Source organism: Cajanus cajan, chromosome 4 (genome assembly GCF_000230855.2).
Source record: "Cajanus cajan strain Asha chromosome 4, NIPB_CcT2T_4, whole genome shotgun sequence".
Classification (NCBI taxonomy): Eukaryota; Viridiplantae; Streptophyta; class Magnoliopsida; order Fabales; family Fabaceae; genus Cajanus; species Cajanus cajan.
In genome coordinates, this window is record NC_138520.1 from 21,475,528 (window position 1) to 21,493,856 (window position 18,329).

Below are 18,329 nucleotides of genomic sequence, written 5' to 3' on the forward strand. Positions count from 1 at the left end.
GTGAATGATCAAATGACTTTCAAATTAATGGTGTATGAATCCTTCCTGTGTTTTTCATTTTTGGCAATTAAAAATCTAATGAACTAGATCATTCCATCAGTCAGTCCATGAATTGGCTATTTATGATTTGATTATCTTAAGTCATATTATTTATTTAATTATGATTTAACTATTAATCTATGAAGCATGGACTCTATCATGATACTGAACACAACATGGAATCATGGATGGACACTTTGACACGACCAGCATCTAAAATATAGGTTGGAACAATGCACATACACACTTGACATAGAGAGAAACTAAAATATGATTAATATAATAAAATATCTAAATTAATAATCAATACTTTTATATTATTATATATTTCCTTTTTTCTTATGATAATGGGTTTCGCAAAAGAATATTAAGAGACATTGTTTTATAATAAAATAGTTGGTTTATTTATGAAAATATTCAATTTTAAAACCAAAATCGGACCTATCAGTTGAACCAAAATAGATAACACAACTGGTTTGAGGGAGGATTCTAGGGTGGGGAACTTTGAATGTCCCTCATCGTGGGAAACAAACATTAGTCATTGGTTTAATGGTTTAGTTGATATTAACCATCGTGTATGATCTCCATACCAAGAATTCTCCTTATCATACCCAAATCCTTCATCTCAAATTCACCACTTAACTGTGCCTTACTTTAATGCATACATTAGACTTCCAACTACATTAGATTAAGACACTCGAGTCATGAACTCCTTCTCCTCTTTTGTTTGTGATGACATTTTTATAAATTACTTAAAATGAGCTGCAAAAGATGTACCAACTGTTTTTGCATTTAGCATTCCAAATCTCGTATGATCTCTTCATGGCATTCATTAAACTATCTACAAAAAATGAGGTGCAAAAGAAGTACCAACTGTTTTTGCATTTAGCATTCCAAATCTCGTATGATCTCTTCATGGCATTCATTAAACTTTTGACTGCATTAAAGTAAGGCACTCGAGACATGAACTCCTCCTCCTCTTCTTTTGTTTGTGGTGACTTTTTTATAAATAACTTAAAACGAGTCGCAAAAGGTTTACTAACTATTTTTTTGCATTCAGCATTCCAAATTTGTCTAGAACTTTCGTATTATAACTCTTTTGAGAATAACATAATCTTCCAGCTTTTCGATCTCGTATGATCTCCGTACCAAGAATTCTCCTTGTCAAACCCAAATCCTTCACCTCAAATTCACCACTTAATTGTGCTTTCACCTTTTTAATCTCAATTTGATACTTAAATGCAATTAGTATGTCATCAACATAAAGAAACAAGTATATATAAGAGTTGTCAAACAATTTCTTATATAAACACAACTATCATACTTGTTTCTTGTATACCCAAATATCAATCATAAACAAATCAATCGTTTATATCATTGGTTGGGTGACTGCTTCTACCCATATAACGACTTCTTCAACAAACACACATGATTTTCTATTCCTAGTATGACAAACCCTCCCACTTGTTGCATATAGATCTTTTCCTCCAAATCACCATAGAGAAAGGTTGTTTTCGCATCTAACTGCTCTAGCTCCAAGTCATGTATAGACACCAAGGCAAGAAACATTCGAATAGTACTATGTTGATAATAAGGGGAAAATCTTCATTAAAGTCAAAACCTTCTCTTTGTTTAAATACTTTTGTAACAAGCCTTGTTTTGAACCTGATTCCAACTTTCTTCTTAAATATCCACTTGAAACCCATAATCTTTTGATCAATTGGTTTCTCAACAAACTCCCAAGTTTGATTCTTGGGGAGGGATTCAAGCTCTTCTTTCATGGAACCAATCAATTGTAATGCTTCATCACAATTAATTGCCTCACGGAATGAGCTATGTTCTTGCTCATTAGTGTTTTCTACCATACTAAGTGCAAAGAAAACAATATCTCATACCTTTTTGAGGTGGTGTAGTTTGTCTTCTTGGCCTATCTCTAGCCAAATATACTTAGACTTTATTATTGTGACTTCATCTTATGTCTCCTCTGATTTTTGTTTAAGAGCTTTAGTTTTGAGCACCACCATTTTGCTAGCACCATGAAATTTAACTTTTTTATGATGGTCCTCATATGGTCTTGAGTTAAACATGGTTGTCTCATCAAAAGTCACATTTCTATTAATCGTTTATTTTGATTTTTTAGCGTCCCACAATTTGTACCCTTTTACACCATCTTGATAACTGGAAAAATATGCATTTTTTAACTCTTGATTCAAAATTCCCATGATTAACATGAACATAAGTTAGAGACTTGAATACATTCAAAATTGAATAATTTGTTGTAAAGCCTTACCACATTTTATTTGGAGTCTTATATTCAATAGTTGTTGAAGGAGGCTTGTTCATCAAATAACATGTAGTATTAACTTCCTTAATCAAAAACTACTTAGGCAAACCTAAATTGGAGAGCAAGCAACAAGTTCTCGCAAACAATGTCATGTTCATTTGTTTTGCTATGCCATTTTGTTGTGGTATGTGTATCACAGTTCTATAGCGAGTTATTCCTTTATTTTCGTAAAACTCGTTGAACTTCCCATTGCGAATTTCTAACCCATTATCTGTCTTGAGTTATTTGACCTTTTTTTCCATCTACTTCTCCATTAGAGATTTCCATTATTTGAACTTGAGTAATACATCAATCTTTTGTTTCAAGACCTAAATCCAAACTTTTTGTGAATAATCGTCAATAAAAGTTAACATGTATTTTGCTCCACCATGAGAAGGAACACTTGACGGACCCATAGGTCTAAATAGATATAATCAAGAGTCCCTCGCATTCTATGAACTTCGGTGCTAAATTTTACTCTACATTGTTTTCCATTAATACAATGCTCACAAAAATCTAGCTTCCTAATTCTTTGTCCACCAAGAAAGCCTTTCTTGTTAAGCTCACCCATTCCACACTCACTTATATGGCCTAACCTCATATGCCATAAATGAGTCTCATCAATATCTAAAATAGAAGAAACCATGATTGCACCTACCATTATGTTGTCTTGCAAGATATATAGTCCATTTTTCAACTTTATTTTCATAACTATTGTGGCACCTCTACAAACTCTTAAGACCCCTCCTTCAACTTGATATAAATAACCAAGAGAGTCTAAAGTGTTCAAAGCGATTAATTTTTTTTAGAGTTCAGGCACATACCTCACATCAATTAATGTTCTTACAATACTAGTAACCATATTAATTTGAACTATACATTTACTTAAACCACCATTGTTCCCCATTAGAACTTTGTCACCATCAATCCCTTTGTACATGACAAACCAATCTTTGTTAGGCATCATGTGAAAGGTACATGTCAATCAAGAATATAGTCATCATCATTTATATTGATGAGGCAAAGAGAACACTTCCATTATCTGATTCTTTCAAGGTCAAAATTGTTCCACCATACTTAGAAGTACTTGCTCTATCTTTCTTGAACTTTGGACAATTTCTCTTTCAGTGCCTTTCTCTTTGACAATTATGACATTTATTATTGTTCTTATTTTTGTTGCATGATTTTGATTACCTCCTCTGGAAACTCTTCTTCCTTTCCTTTGTTCTTCCCCTTACCATTACACCTTCACATGAGTTGGTACAACTATATGAGTTGGTACAACTATATGAATTAGTAATACGCCTTTTCAATTCCAAGATTGTAAGGTTGTTTTAACTTATTCCATCAATAATGGACTTCTACTAAAAATTATTGTTTCTATAAAATTTTCGTAAGCACTTGGCAAAAAACTAAGGAGAAGAACAACTTGGTCCTCGTCATCAACATCAATATTTTTTAAACTAAGAACAACTTAGTTGAAATTATCAATATGTTTATGAATGGACTCACTTTCACACATTTGCATTATATATAATTGTTTCTTCAAGCATAGACGATTATGGGGAGATTTTGTCATACATCGACATTCAAGCTTTGCTCAAAGCTTGTCAAGAGTCTTTTCTCTTGAGACTTCTCCCAAAACTTCATCACTTAGTGATAAGAATATTATGCTACGCCTCTTTTTCATTATCACATTCTTTTGTATAGATGTAAGATTAACTAGCAACTTTATTTCTCCTTCTAATCCGAACTCACATTCTTGTTGTATGAGGAGAGCGAATATCTTCACTTACCACATATTGAAGTTACTTTTGTCAATAAATTTCTCAACACTAAACTTCGTAGATGACATAGTTGTGATATTAGTTTGTTAAGGGGAAATCACATGTGATGTAGAAATATGACTATTAGAAAAATAGTTGGCACTAAGAAGAATATCTATTATTGAGAAAATAACAAAATTTTAAAGAAGAATTATCAATGAATTATTTATCACTCACAATACTTTCTAAGGATTAAATCCTATTGTTTTCACTTTTCTCCTTGAATAAATTGTTACAATCTTATGGACTTATTTATATTGGAATATAAACAACACAAACCTTCTATTATGAATGGTTATTATCAACTAAACCATTAAATCAATGAATGAATTATAACTATTTACTAAATATGGAATTCATATGCCAGTCATAAGTAATAAATTTGTACCTTGGTTTGAATTTCATACGTCATATAACTTTCATCTTTCATGTGTTACTTAACCCACTTCTAATGCCAAGTGACATTTTTTATGGTAAAGTTGAATATGATTTGTTAAATACGTCAAATGTGATTTGTTATGTATAGCTTGAATATGATTTCCATATTTGGTAAATAGTTATAATTCATTCATTGATTTAATGGTTTAGTTGATATTAACAATGCATAATGGAAAGTTTGTGTTGCTTGTATTCTAATATAAATAAGTGCATAAAATTGTAACAATTCATTCAAGTAAAGGAGTGTAAGCTAAAGAATTTAATCTTTAAAGAGTATTGTGAGAGATAAAGGATTTGTTGAGAATTCTTCTTTGTAATTATGTTAGTTTCTAAATAATTGAGATTTTTCTTAGTGCCAACTATCTTTTATATAATTATATTTCTATGTCAAATATGATTTTCCATAACAAATTGGTATTAAAGTTATGGCATCTGTGAAGCTTGACATTGAGAAATTTACTGGAAAAAATAACTTCAACATGTGGTGGGTGAAGATGTTATCCTCACACAAAAAGAATGAGTTGGCATTGGAAGGAGAAGCAAAGTTGTCAGTTAATCTTACATTTGTACAAAAGAATGTGATACTTAAAAAGTTACATAGCATAGTATTGTTATCACTAATGATGAAGTTTTGGGAGAAGTCTCGAGAGAAAAAAAACTATTGACAAGCTTGAAAGTCAATATATGACAAAGTCTCTTCATAATCGTTTCTACTTGAAGAAACAATTATGTATCATGTAAATGCATGAAGATGGGTCCATTCACAAAGATATTGATAATTTCAACCAAGTTGTTATTAGTTTAAAAAATATTGATGTTGTCATTGATGACGAGGACCAAGTTGTTCTTCTCCTTAGCTCTTTGCCTAAAACTTATGAAAATTTTGTAGACACAATATCTTTCGATAGAAGTTCACTATCAATGAAGGAAGTTAAAATAATCTTATAATCTTGAGAATTAAAAAGGCATATTATTAATTCATATAATAATACCAGCTTTAGTGAAGGCCTAATGGTAAGAGGAAGAACAGAGAAAAGGAATAAGAGTTTCTAAAGGAAGGGATCAAAATCACACAACAAAAATAAGAAAAATAATAGATGTTATAATTGTCAAGAGAAGGGCACAAGAAGAGAAATTGTCCAAAGCTCAAGAAAGATATAATAAGTACTTTAGAGTATGTTGGTGCAGCTTTGTGGCCTCAAAAGAATCGGACCGTGAAAATGTTCTCTTTGTCTCATATAATGTAAGTAAGGACTATATTTTTTTAGTTAACATGTACCTTTCATATGACACCTAACAAAAATTGGTTTGTCACGTACAAAGAGATTGATGGTAACAAAGTTCTAATGGTAGAATGATGGTGCTTAAAGTATAACTAGTAAAGATACATTGTAAAATAAATAGAAAATTTTATATTTTTGTTATATAAGAAAATTTATACTTGTGAATTTTTTACTTAAATTTTTTGTATGCTATTTGTGATTTCGCTAGCAATTTCTTCTTTCAACTATGTTGTGATTTTGGAAAAAATATAATTATTTTTTAAAATTTATTGAAAAAGAAAAAACAATGAAATTTTCAATGTTTTCTATAGATATTCATACAAATTTTGTTTTGTATAAAATAGCTTAATGTGTCTTTCAATTTTTTCACAAAAAAAATGATTAAGTTTTCTTATTTAGTAGAGCCATATAAAAATATTTGATGATGAGTGCATCAATAAAGTGAGAAAAAAATATTATAATATTATTAAAAAATAATATCATTAGTCCAATTGTAAATTTAAACATTTGAGGGCTTGAAAATATTAGACCATCCATGAACCACATACAATACACATTTTTATTTTGATTGTTGACATGTGAATCACATTTCCAATGGGTTGATGTAGATTTTGCCTAATTAATGACTCAATTATTTGGTATTTCCATCAAGTTAACAATTAGTTCAAGGTATTGGCCGCCGTGAACCTACATTAATCAGTTAATTAATAAAATAATAAATAATATTTTTTTTTATTATAAACGGTTATTTATTATTTTAGAATTGCAAAATAAATTTTTTATTAGTATATTAAATAATATTTACACATCATAATAACTTAGTTATTATTTTATATTTTGAAAATAATTAATTGATTAAAATAATAATATTTTTATTGTAGCATATATCGTAGTTGCTAGTGTGTTGGTCCACTATGAACCACTTGAAATGTGGATTCATGGTTGTTATGGGTGCCTTAGTTCAAATATAGTAAACAAGTATATAGGAGTGGGCATATAGGCTCACGTCCGCGAGCCAACTTGTGAAGTCCCTGGTTCGTACGATTAATGTCTCTATTTTTTTAAAATCTATATAACCATATGAAAATTTGAGTCTAACTATGAGTAATGAGTTTAGAAGGATTATTATTTTTACTACCACTATTTGAAGACTTTTAAAATACGGGTGGTTTTAGTATTAAGTTAATTAATATATATAAGTAATAAGTATTGAATTTAGTATATTTTTAATTTAAAAGATATTGTATTATATTTACCTAAATATATTTTAAATTAAATTAATATTTTAATCTATACATTTCTTATGTTAAATATTTATTATATATAACTAAAGTTTATAATAAATTATATATATATATCAATAAATACTATATTTGAATATATAAATTTTATTTAAAATTTTTACAAATAGATATTTTTAAATATATGTATTATATTTTAAATTTAAAATAAATAATTTATATTATGACACAATACTATTTTTAATTATTAATAATTTGTTCTAAAAAATATAAATATGAATAAAAAAATTAAATTATACAAAAAGTGAAAAAAATTCTTAAAAATGCTTACATCGAAGAATAGTCCTTAAAAATATTATCATACAATATAACTATTCATCTTAAATATATAAAATAAAATATTGAATTATATAAAAATTTAAAAATATTCATAAAAATTCTTTCGTCAAAGAATAGTCTCTAAAAATGTTCTCGTATAAGTTATTATTGCTTAATATATAGGATTTGATGTAGGAACAGATATAAAGATTCCTTAAGATTATCTCAAGAGAAGTATATTAGGAAATTGTTAAAGAAATTCAACATGCAGGATGCTAAGATCGTAAGTACACCTTTGGGGGTTCACTTCAATCTCACAAAGGAGCATTCACCTACGACGAATGAAGACAAGGCAGTAATGGCTAAGGTTCTTTATGCATCTGTAGTTGGTAGCTTAATGTAAGCAATGGTATGTACTATACTAGACATTGTTCATGTAGTGGGAGTTGTTAGCAAATTATGTATAATCCAGGAAGGAAGCATTGGGAAGTTGTCAAGTGGTTGTTATGCTACTTGAAAGGTACTTATAAATTCTGATGTAGATTTGGGAGGTTGTTTAGACATAAGGAAGAGTACTACAGGATTTGTTTTTATGGTAGGTGGCACAACAATTAGTTAGATGTCTCGACTTCAAAAAAGCATTGTACTTTCAACTAAAGAAACAGAGTACATAGCTATTTTAGAACTCGATAAGGAAATGATTTGGATGAAGAGTTTTATTGAAGAGTTGGGCAAAAAGTAGTGTGATAGTGCTCTATAGCGATAATCAAAGTGTCATTCATCTTGCAAAGAATCATGTGTTCCATTCAAAGATAAAACATATCCAGTTAAGCTATCACTTTATTAGAGGACTAATCAGTGATGGTACTTTGTTCTTGAAGAAGATCCCTAGGTCAGAGAATCCTACAGATATGTTGACCAAGGTGGTTACTACTGAGAAGTTGAAACTTTGCATAACTTAAACTGGACTTCATGGTTAATTGTTGAGAAGGCGTCGCACTAGCTTGGAGGTGTTAGGATTTTGAGGTTTACTATATTTACTTTAGAGTGCAGTTGATGTGATCAGCCTCCAGGTGGGAGATTGTTGAGTATGTGGAGTCTGAAGGGTTTATTGCTTAGCCCATTTACTTTTTTTTATATTTTATTTTATAAATACTCATGTAATTGTAAACCTAATTAAGAAATAGAAAATACCATCTAGTGAGACCGTGGACATCGGTTATTTTAACTGAACCACATGAATTTCTGTCTTGTGAATTTACTTTTTCTCTTTTAATTGTGCATGTGAGTGCATTTGCGACCCTTACAACATTGTGTGTGTGAGTGCGTTTGCGACTCCTAACAACTCTTAACCCTTAATATATATATATATATATATATATATATATATATATATATGTGTGTGTGTGTGTGTGTGTGTGTGTGTAAAGAGAGAGAGAGAGAAATATATATATATATATATATATATATATATATATGTGTGTGTGTGTGTGTGTGTGTGTGTGTGTGTGTGTAAAGAGAGAGAGAGAGAGAGAGAGAAAGAAAGAAAGATCCATTTCCTTCATAGACTCTTCATCAAAAAGAAAGGGTTGGTCCTTGTTTAGTAAGGTGCACAATGGTTTGGAAATCTTAAAAAAGTCCTTGATGAACCTCCTATAAAAACTGGCATGCCCAAGGAAGCTATGAACACCCTTGACATTAATTGGGCGAGCCAACTTCTCTATCACATCAATCTTGGCCTTGTCCATTTCTATTCCTCTGGCTAAAATTTTATTGCCAAGAACAATGCCTTCTTAACCATGAAATGACACTTCTCCCAATTCAGAACTAAATTGGTCTCAATGCACCTTTTCAAAACTAGCTCAAGATTCTCCAAACATAGATCATATGAAGCCCTAAAAATAGAGAAGTCATCCATGAAGATCTAAATACATTTCTCAACCAAATCAACAAAAATTGCAAGCATGCATCTCTAGAAGGTAGCCAGTGCATTGCAAAGATTAAAGGGCATTCTTTTGTAAGCAAACACCCCAAATGGACATATGAAGGTAGTCTTTTCTTGATCCTCTAAGTTAATCGCAATTTGGTTGTACCCTAAGTATCCATCCAAGAAATAGTAGTAAGCTCGATCAGCCACTCGCTCTAACATTTGATCCATAAAAGGAAGAGCAAAATGATCCTTCCTTGTGGCTTGATTTAACTTCTAGTAGTCTATGCAAATTCTCTAACCTGTTAGTATTCTAGTCGGGATCAACTTATTTTTCTCATTGGTAATCACAATCATTCCTCCCTTCTTTGGAACGACTTGTACGTGGCTCACCCATTCATTGTCCGAAATTGGATATATCATGCCAACTTCTAAGAGCTTTAGAACCTCTTTTCTCACCTCCTCCTTTATAATGGGATTTAGTCTTCTTTGAGGCTGAGCTATTGGTCTGTAGTCACCCTCCATGTTTATTTTATGCATACAATAGGTTGGGATGATACCTTTAAGGTCAGAAATAGACCACTCTATAGCTTCCTTATGTACCTACAAGACTTTAATAAGTTTTTCTTCCTCCATCTAAGATAGGGAGCTACCAATGATGATTGGTTTTTTACCATTTGGCTCCAAAAAGACATATTTGAGGTGAATTAGAAGTATTTTCAGCTCCAATATAGTCTTCACTATTGTGCTATCACATTTTAACTCTTCATGATTCATGTCACTAGGTGGAATCTCCTTGAAAGTATTTAGATACTTCAAGCATTTAGCCATCTTAGTTACATCATCCTCATTGAGTTCATCCATAGCACCTATCAACACATATTCAAGAGAGGATGATTTTTTTAGCTTCTTTGTAGCCTCAAGCACTACCTCATCCAGCATATCCATTTAGAAACAAGCACCCTTATCATTTGGATGGGTCATGGCTTCAAATACATTGAAAGTGGTCACCTTATCTTGGACCCTCAATTTAAATTCACCATCCCCTCATCAATGATTACTTGTGCAGTCTTCATAAATGGCCTCCCCAAGATAATAGGAACAGTAATGTCCTCTTCCATGTCCATAATCACAAAATCAGCTGGAAATATGAATATGTCAACTTTAACTAGCATGTTTTCAATAACACCATAGGGGTACTTGATAGACCGGTCGGCTAGCTGCAAAGTAATGCGGGTCGGTTTTACTTCCACCTTTCCAACTCTATCCAACATATATAAGGGCATGAGGTTAATGCTTGCACCCAAGTCTAGCAGTGCTCTTCTAACTGACAGGTTCCCAATAGTGATTGGGATTGTAAAGCTTCTAGGGTCTTTGAATTTGGGAGGTAAGTTCTTTTGAATTAAGGCACTACACCCCACTTCCAACTGAATGATCTCTTGCTCAATGAACTTTGTCTTCTTGGTCAAGAGCACTTTCATGAATTTTGCATAAGTGGGCATCTGCCCCAATGCCTCTGAGAAAGGAATGTTGATCTGAGGCTTTTTAAAAAGCTCTATGAAGCATACAAATTACTTCTCTTTATCCTTCATACTTGAGACTTGGGGATATGGCATATCCTTGGTACTAGACACCTTGGATTTCATCTTCAATTCTTTTACTAGCTAACTTTTTGATTTTTCAACAATAGCTTCCTCAACCAACTCTTCTCCCTCTATGACATTTTCATTTTCGTTTTCTATTTTTTTTCATTATTCTCTCCACTTCCCTTTCTCATTTTTGCCTCTTTTTCTTGTTGCTTTTCATCATCATCAAGAATAACCACTCTCTTGCCATCCCTTGTTGTAATTGCACTACAGTTCTCATTTGGATTAATGTGAGTGTTAGTTGAAAAACTCCCACTAGAACTTTCTGCCAGCTATTTTGCTAGCTGCCCCACTTGAACCTCAAGATTTTTTTATAGATGCTTTAGTACTCTTATGGTTAGAAATTGAGACTTGCATGAACTAGGTCAACGTTTCTTCTAACTTAGACTGCCATTCATACAAGTTGGGCCTTTGCATAGGAGGTCTACTAGACTAGGCAGTATCATTCTGGTTCCACCTAGTGCTAGGGTGTGATTGCCAATTCTTCCCATAATTCCCACAATAATTTCCTCCTTGTCGAGCTTGATTCTCCATGTAATTCACCTCTTCTCCATGAGATGGGAAGGTGTCAATGCACTGCCCGTGAGGATGATTCAACCCACAAAGATCACAACTTAGAACTTGATGTTGAGTGGATTGTAGTTGTTGTGGAATCCGAGCAACCTACTTGGTAAAAGCCTCAATTTGTTGGGACAAGAGCTTTTTTGAGCTAATAAAGCATATTTGAGATCCCAACTCTAGAATTTCTCTTTTTCTATCTTGATTCCCTTTCAACTGGTAAATCATAATCATTTGTTGTCATAGCATCAATTAACTCTATAGCCTCCTCTGGTGTTTTAAAATCCATGCTACCTCCAATTGAGGCATCTAATAGAATTTTCACCCGTGGCAACAATCCACCCAGAAAAATGTTAACCTGAGTAAGGTCATCAAATCCATGACTTGGACATCTCCTCAACAAGGATTTGTATCTTTCCTAAGCCTCAGAAAGAAGTTCTTGTTGATTCTGAGAGAATGTAACAATCTCACTTTTTGCTTGATTGATCTTAGTAAGAGGGAAGAATCTTGCCAAGAACTTTGTCTCAATGTCAGACCACTTGGTCAAGCTTGGATGTGAGGGAGCATTGAGCCACATCTTAGCTTTCCCAAGCAATAAGAAAGGAAACAACTTCATCTGAATCACATCTTTTGGAACCTAATGTATCTTTACTATGCCACAAAGCTCAATAAAAGTATGGAGATGCATATATAGGTCCTCATGATCAAGTCCCACAAATTGATTATTCTGAATCAAATTCAACAGTGTTGGCTTCTTCTCAAAATTAGTGGTAGTGATTCCAAGTATGGCAATGCTAGAAAAATGAGTAGTACCAGTAGCAGCTGCATGATCACCAAGGGTAATTCTTGGTTTTTCCTCTACTATTTCTATTCCCTCTAAGATTGAGGGTGAAGAAGGATCGAGAAAGGATGAAGTACTCTTTGTGTTGTGCCTGCTTGGCTAGTAATCATTGTTTTCTTACTACTCCCTTGTTCCTCCTAGCTATTTTCTTAATTTCCAGATTGTAAGCTAAGTCACTAGTGGGAACGGTACCTCACATAAACCAAAATCACAAGACTATAGTAAATAGTCAACAACACGGATACAATGAATTACAAGAAAAGGAATATAACAAATGCAAAAAGTAAAAGAATTAAAGCCTAGATTAGTAATCCAAGTGACTTTGCCTAAGTATTGAGACGCAAGTCCTCGACAACGATGCCAGAAACTTGTTATCTTCTTTGGCAAGTGTACCAAATCGTATAAATAATTTAATGAAAGTATGAGTATTGTCTCCCAAGGGACTTACGCAACACTTTACAAAATCACTCGTTATACTAATTAAGTTACCAAAAAGCAATACAAATTTGATTTGTTGCAGTAAATAATGTAAGCAAATAATGTAAATGTTATAAGAATCCTTTTTGGTATTTTTATAAACACTTAGGGTGAAAAACTTGATTCTAAAACAATATTAACAAATGTTGGGGTTTGACTTCACTAAACCTTCCTCTCATGTTTATCCATGAGCTCACAATAGTTATCATTCAAAATTTATCAATCACTCTAAAAAATAACCAACCATAATCCCTTTCAAGTTGGCATCTAAGTTGCTAGGTTAACCTATCAATTCCTTGCATAGTTTAACCAAGAAACCAACTTTCAAAACCAAAGCTTAAGAAAGATTAATGGCATTTACTTTATTCCTAGATATAAGCACCAGTAGTTGCTCTATTTCCATTCAAAGGTTCAAAAGTATTTTCCAATCTCTTAAAAACCTCAAATTCAAGTTAAGGGAGATCAAACCATAATAAGCATTATGCACAAGAAATAGAGCAATAAAACTGAATAACAATTGAGATTGATCACTTAGAGTTTATACATGAGAATGGTTTTAGTTACATCAAACCCCAACAAGGGTGAGATTAGCTACACATAGACATGTAGAACTCTACAAAATGATGAAGAAGGGAAGAAACTTGATCTTGAAGGTTCCAAAGCTCTCTAGTCGCCACACAGACTCCCAGAAAGATTTTCTCTCTCACTCCTCGAAATTCCCTCTTTTAGGTCATAAATTTTTTTTGTCTTATATGAGTAATGACCTGTCAGCACAATTTATGCTAAGTGTGAGATGCCACGCTAAGTGTGAGGGATTGGTCTGGAATGGAATGACTTTCTGGAACATTGACGCTCAATGCCAGTTTCCACGCTTAGTAGGAAGATTGAAATTGTTTCCTTGACTCTCTGCTCAACTGTGGTTAAGCGTGGGATCTGAGGCTTAGCATAGAGACTTAAGCAAAAATTCTTTTTGCTTTGAACTCACCACTTTGTCCTTTGCTTCCTTCCATATTTTCTAACTTTCTCCTAAACTACAAAATTGTAACCAAATGCTTGTAAGTCACAAAAAAAAAACATAATTCAAAGACAAAATGTGATCACTTAATAATTTAGATATGTTTTGAGTTCAAAACAAGATCTCAAGCTATTGAAAATTGATATAAATGCTCCAAATTAAACCATAAACTTAATGAAATAATAGTACTTATTATGCTTCATTTGATTAGAGTTATTTTTTTACTACAAAAAATATAATTTTTGATATTAGTGATTATCTTTTCTCTACATAAATGACTTTTTTATTTTTTTCATTTTTCTTTTATTCTCTACATTTAAATAACTTTTTTTTTTTCCTTTCCTTGCATTTTATTTATTTTTTTTTCTGACTATTTTCCAACCAAAGTCTAAATGGACATGTCAGGTCAAACAACAATTTTAAAAAATAAAAGGCAAAAACGATGTCGTTTTATTGTAATGGAATAAAAAAGGTGCTTGCCTCGTCTAAACCTCGAACCTAAACGGCCAAACCCCAGCAAAGGGCTCACTGCAAACAAACGTTCGCAACCATCTCCTTTCGCTTCGAATCACTCGGTATTTTTGTTTTTCAAATTCATTTCGTTTTGCGTCACAGTTTGAGTATTCATATTTGTATCTCTATATTCTATATGCTAGCAATGGTGGATTTTAATGCTCCTCGGACTCTTAATCATCAAACCCCTCAAATGACTTTTTTTTGTTTTCTGTGTTGATTATGAATATGTCATGAATTTTGAGTAATTTTTTTTTTCTTTGCACTTATATTTATATATACTACTAGGAAGTATAAATTATTTAATCTTTAACCAAATCTTTTGGCCCAGTTATTGTAATGCCTATCTTGGGACACGGAGATTGAACTGGTATTTCCATAATCAGTTCTTATCAACATTAAAATAATGTTATTCAAGGATTGCTTGGTTAGTGGAAGCATCGCTCTACAATCGCATAATAGTCATTAATTATCAGTTTTAGGACACTACCATCTGCCAATACCTATCATTTTGCTTATTAATGAATTTGATTGTGTGTGAGATTGAGATTAAACTGTACCCGATTTGAAGTTTACAACTTTCGTAGTTTCTCAACTTATTAAGGAATTTAGCTGGACAGTAAGAAGCGATCATGTTGTGTCTCACAGTTTGAATGGGTTGTTTATTAGTAGCACCTGTTTTTATCTAAAATGTTTAACACCATATGTCACTGGATTTTCTTCGTCTAAACTACACTTACTACTTCAGGGTTGGGTAAGTAAGACTGTGTGGCATGCTTTAGCTAGAGTATGTTGTTGGTTGTTCTGTAATTGTACCATTTAAAAAAAAAAATATTGTGAAGAAGTCCCTCATTGATTAGGAATATGGCCAGAGTACTCTTTATAAGACAGGCATTCCTCCTCCATTTAGCTAGCTTTCGAGAGTGAGTTAGCCCAGTTTGTTTCTAATATGATTAGAGATTATCTAGTCTTCATGTTAAGACTCTAGTAGGTTTCCAGTCTAGCAAACTTTGCATATTAGATGTCTAGTCCTTGGTGTTGGGAAGTGGGTTAAGATGTCCCACATATGTGTCTCATTAAACTAGTGGCTGGTTGAACAAAAGTTTTGAACTTGATAGAGCAATTTATGGGGCTGTTGAATTTGGCAAAGTAACGGTGTTTTCTGAACCTTATATATGCATTGACTAGCTGATAGATGAACCAGAACATTCTTCTACCTTTAATAAACTGATTATTTAGTTGTGTGTATTCTGATCTGATGACAGTGAAAAACAATGAGGAAACTAAAGTTTCATGAAAAGAAGCTTTTGAAGAAGGTAAATTTTTTGGAATGGAAGAGAGAAGGGGGTCACAGAGAGAACCTGGTTATGCAACGCTACCATATTACTGGACGGGATGATTACAAAAAGTATTATGCATAATTCATGATATATATTTTTCTGACCCTATGTAATTTCCTTTATTTGAGATTAGAGTTTAGCTGACATGTTTTATGTTTTTGCCTCTGGGGTGTTGGAAATATGAATAGATATTCAAGTTTATGCCACATGGTTCAGAAGTTAGTAAACATATTGAAACAGATGGACCCAAAGGATCCTTTTCGGATTGATATGACTGATAAGCTTTTGGAAAAGCTGTAAGTTCATTTTTACTCGCTCTCATTTCATGTGAACTTTTAAACATATTATTGACCCCATTTATACATATAGTTTTATTGGAGTTCAAAGTTTAAGCATATGACCTGAGAAATGATCTTTATTCATTATTAGTAGTGAATTTCCTGTTTTGTAATCATATTAGCTCTTAATTCTTATATTTAATGTTTGCATTTTTTATTATTCCTTTGAAACAATTTATACTTCAATGTTGCTCTGAGACTCCTCAAATCTACTTGTGCTTTAGCTATTTCATTTGGACTAGATCGGTGTAGTTGTTATGAAATTGGTTTATCTAAATTCAATTACAAATGAAGTCGCAAATTTATATATAAATACAATAAATTGATGGATGTATTTAGTTAACCATATCTGCTATAAGTAGTACATTATACATATACATGATCAAACAAAATATGATAGAACATCAATTGATAAACTAATAAAATACAATACTGAATTTAGAAATCATACATAATACAGCAATACACTTGACATCTTAGAGACGAAAGTCTCCTAGAGAGAGTATTCTCTGCCTACAATTTACAAACTTGCCAAATTACACGCCTACTATTAGATGGAATTCAAATATATAGCTGCCATCGTGTAATTTCTAATGCAGATTTACTTATACAAGTTATTTTATATAACATACTAACATACTATCATACTCCTAATAATAACTGCCTCCGATCCATCAAATGGATCCATCTTAATCCACTTAGATATCGATTCCCATCAAAATATAATAAAAATGGGTGAACTAATTGCAATGACTCTCTGGTGCTTTTGGTTTTCTATCGATGACGATGATGATAGGTTTGCTATATAACTTTCAAGTTGGTATGAAATGTTTGAAGGAGAAAATTAAATGTTATGTTATGAGCTATTATTTTCTTACATATCTTTTTCTTCTTTTTGGATGACAGCTACAACATGGGTGTGATTCCAACCAGGCAAAGCATCACACTATGTGAACGCTTAACTGTGTCATCCTTCTGTAGGTAAAAATAACATTTTTCTGAGATTATTGTTTTAAATGAAAATTGAGTAATTAATTTTATTTTCACATTTCAAATGAAAAATATATCAAGAGAAAGAGAAAACAAATTATATGTTTCAAATGGAGTTCAATAAATAATTTTACTTGAGGACCCCAGATATATGATCAATTGCATGATAATCTGGGAAATTTACTGGGTTGATTATAATTAGCTTTCTTCTAATGATACTAAATTTTCTTAGTTTGACCTCTTTGAACTATGTTGCCCTCATGTGTTCCTAAAATTGACGATTTTCTCTATCATGCAGGCGTAGGCTCTCAACTGTTTTGGTGCGACTAAAATTTGCGGAGCACTTGAAAGAAGCTGTCACATACATTGAACAGGGGCATATAAGAGTTGGTCCAGAGACAGTTACAGACCCAGCTTACCTTGTAACTAGAAACATGGAAGACTTTGTTACATGGGTGGATTCATCCAAGATAAAGAGAAAAGTGCTTCAGTACAATGACAAGTTAGATGACTATGATTTAATGAATTAAGTCTAAGGCTAATTGTCGCTTATTGTGGTTTGCTACATGAATCGTGGAAGAGTGTTTCATTTGGCAGGTAGTTTAGAGAGGCATGAATTTTTGTGGGATTTTTTAATCTTAAATTCATATCAGATTAAGGTGATGTAATGAAGCTGGAAATTCGTGAATCATGATAGTGATATCAAATATTTTGCATTTTTCCATTCATTTGTTTAACCACCAAATACGTAGTAGATCAATTAACGTGAAGTTGTATCAGCTTGTGATTTTGAATTCGAGTTCCAGATACGTAGTTTTATTAAATATTTATAAAGAAAGTTGTCATTTAATTCGGTTCAAACAGAGTTGTCATTTGTGAAAGATATGTGATTATAAAAATCAATTATTTAGGGATATCAACTGTCTGAACTTGCATTTTAAGTGTGAATGATGAGAGGTTGTGAAAGGGGTGATAAATGAATGGATAAAATAATTTTTAAGATGGATTATAAAATAAGATAAAAAATAATTTATTAGCTTATTTAGATTTATTAAAATTCACATAAAAATTTAATTTATTCAACTTATTAAAAGTAAAAAGTTCATTCAATCTATTTAAAGTGAAAAAATTCATCCATTAATAATTTTTTTATGGATGAATATTCAATTTACTCAAAAGTAATATTTTAAAAATTAAGTAATTTGTATTTTTGAAA

The 18,329-nt window shown here is 31.9% G+C and overlaps 2 protein-coding genes across 2 annotated transcripts; one reads left to right on the forward strand and one right to left on the reverse strand.

Annotated features, from left to right (window-relative positions):
- Window positions 1-10,420: 10,420 nt before the first annotated feature.
- Window positions 10,421-10,897, reverse strand: LOC109819318 (uncharacterized). Its single transcript, XM_020385020.1, has one exon. The coding sequence runs from the start codon at window positions 10,895-10,897 to the stop codon at window positions 10,421-10,423; it is 477 nt and encodes a 158-aa protein (XP_020240609.1).
- A 3,476-nt stretch (window positions 10,898-14,373) lies between these two features.
- On the forward strand, window positions 14,374-17,835 carry LOC109819325 (uncharacterized). The gene is made up of 5 exons (XM_020385031.3): window positions 14,374-14,507; window positions 15,711-15,853; window positions 15,974-16,081; window positions 17,030-17,104; window positions 17,412-17,835. Exons 2-5 carry the CDS (start codon window positions 15,720-15,722, stop codon window positions 17,641-17,643), a joined length of 549 nt encoding a protein of 182 aa, XP_020240620.1. The 5' UTR covers window positions 14,374-14,507; window positions 15,711-15,719; the 3' UTR covers window positions 17,644-17,835.
- The last annotated feature ends 494 nt before the right edge of the window (window positions 17,836-18,329 follow it).

Excerpts from the sequence above, each read along its gene's own strand:
- LOC109819318 (XM_020385020.1), bottom strand. The coding sequence starts at position 10,897 with ATGCCCACTTATGCAAAATTCATGAAAGTGCTCTTGACCAAGAAGACA.
- LOC109819325 (XM_020385031.3), top strand. The coding sequence starts at position 15,720 with ATGAGGAAACTAAAGTTTCATGAAAAGAAGCTTTTGAAGAAGGTAAAT. Across the intron at positions 15,854-15,973 it reads GGACGGGATGATTACAAAAA|ATATTCAAGTTTATGCCACA; the intron begins GTATTATGCATA and ends AAATATGAATAG. Across the intron at positions 17,105-17,411 it reads ACTGTGTCATCCTTCTGTAG|GCGTAGGCTCTCAACTGTTT; the intron begins GTAAAAATAACA and ends TCTATCATGCAG.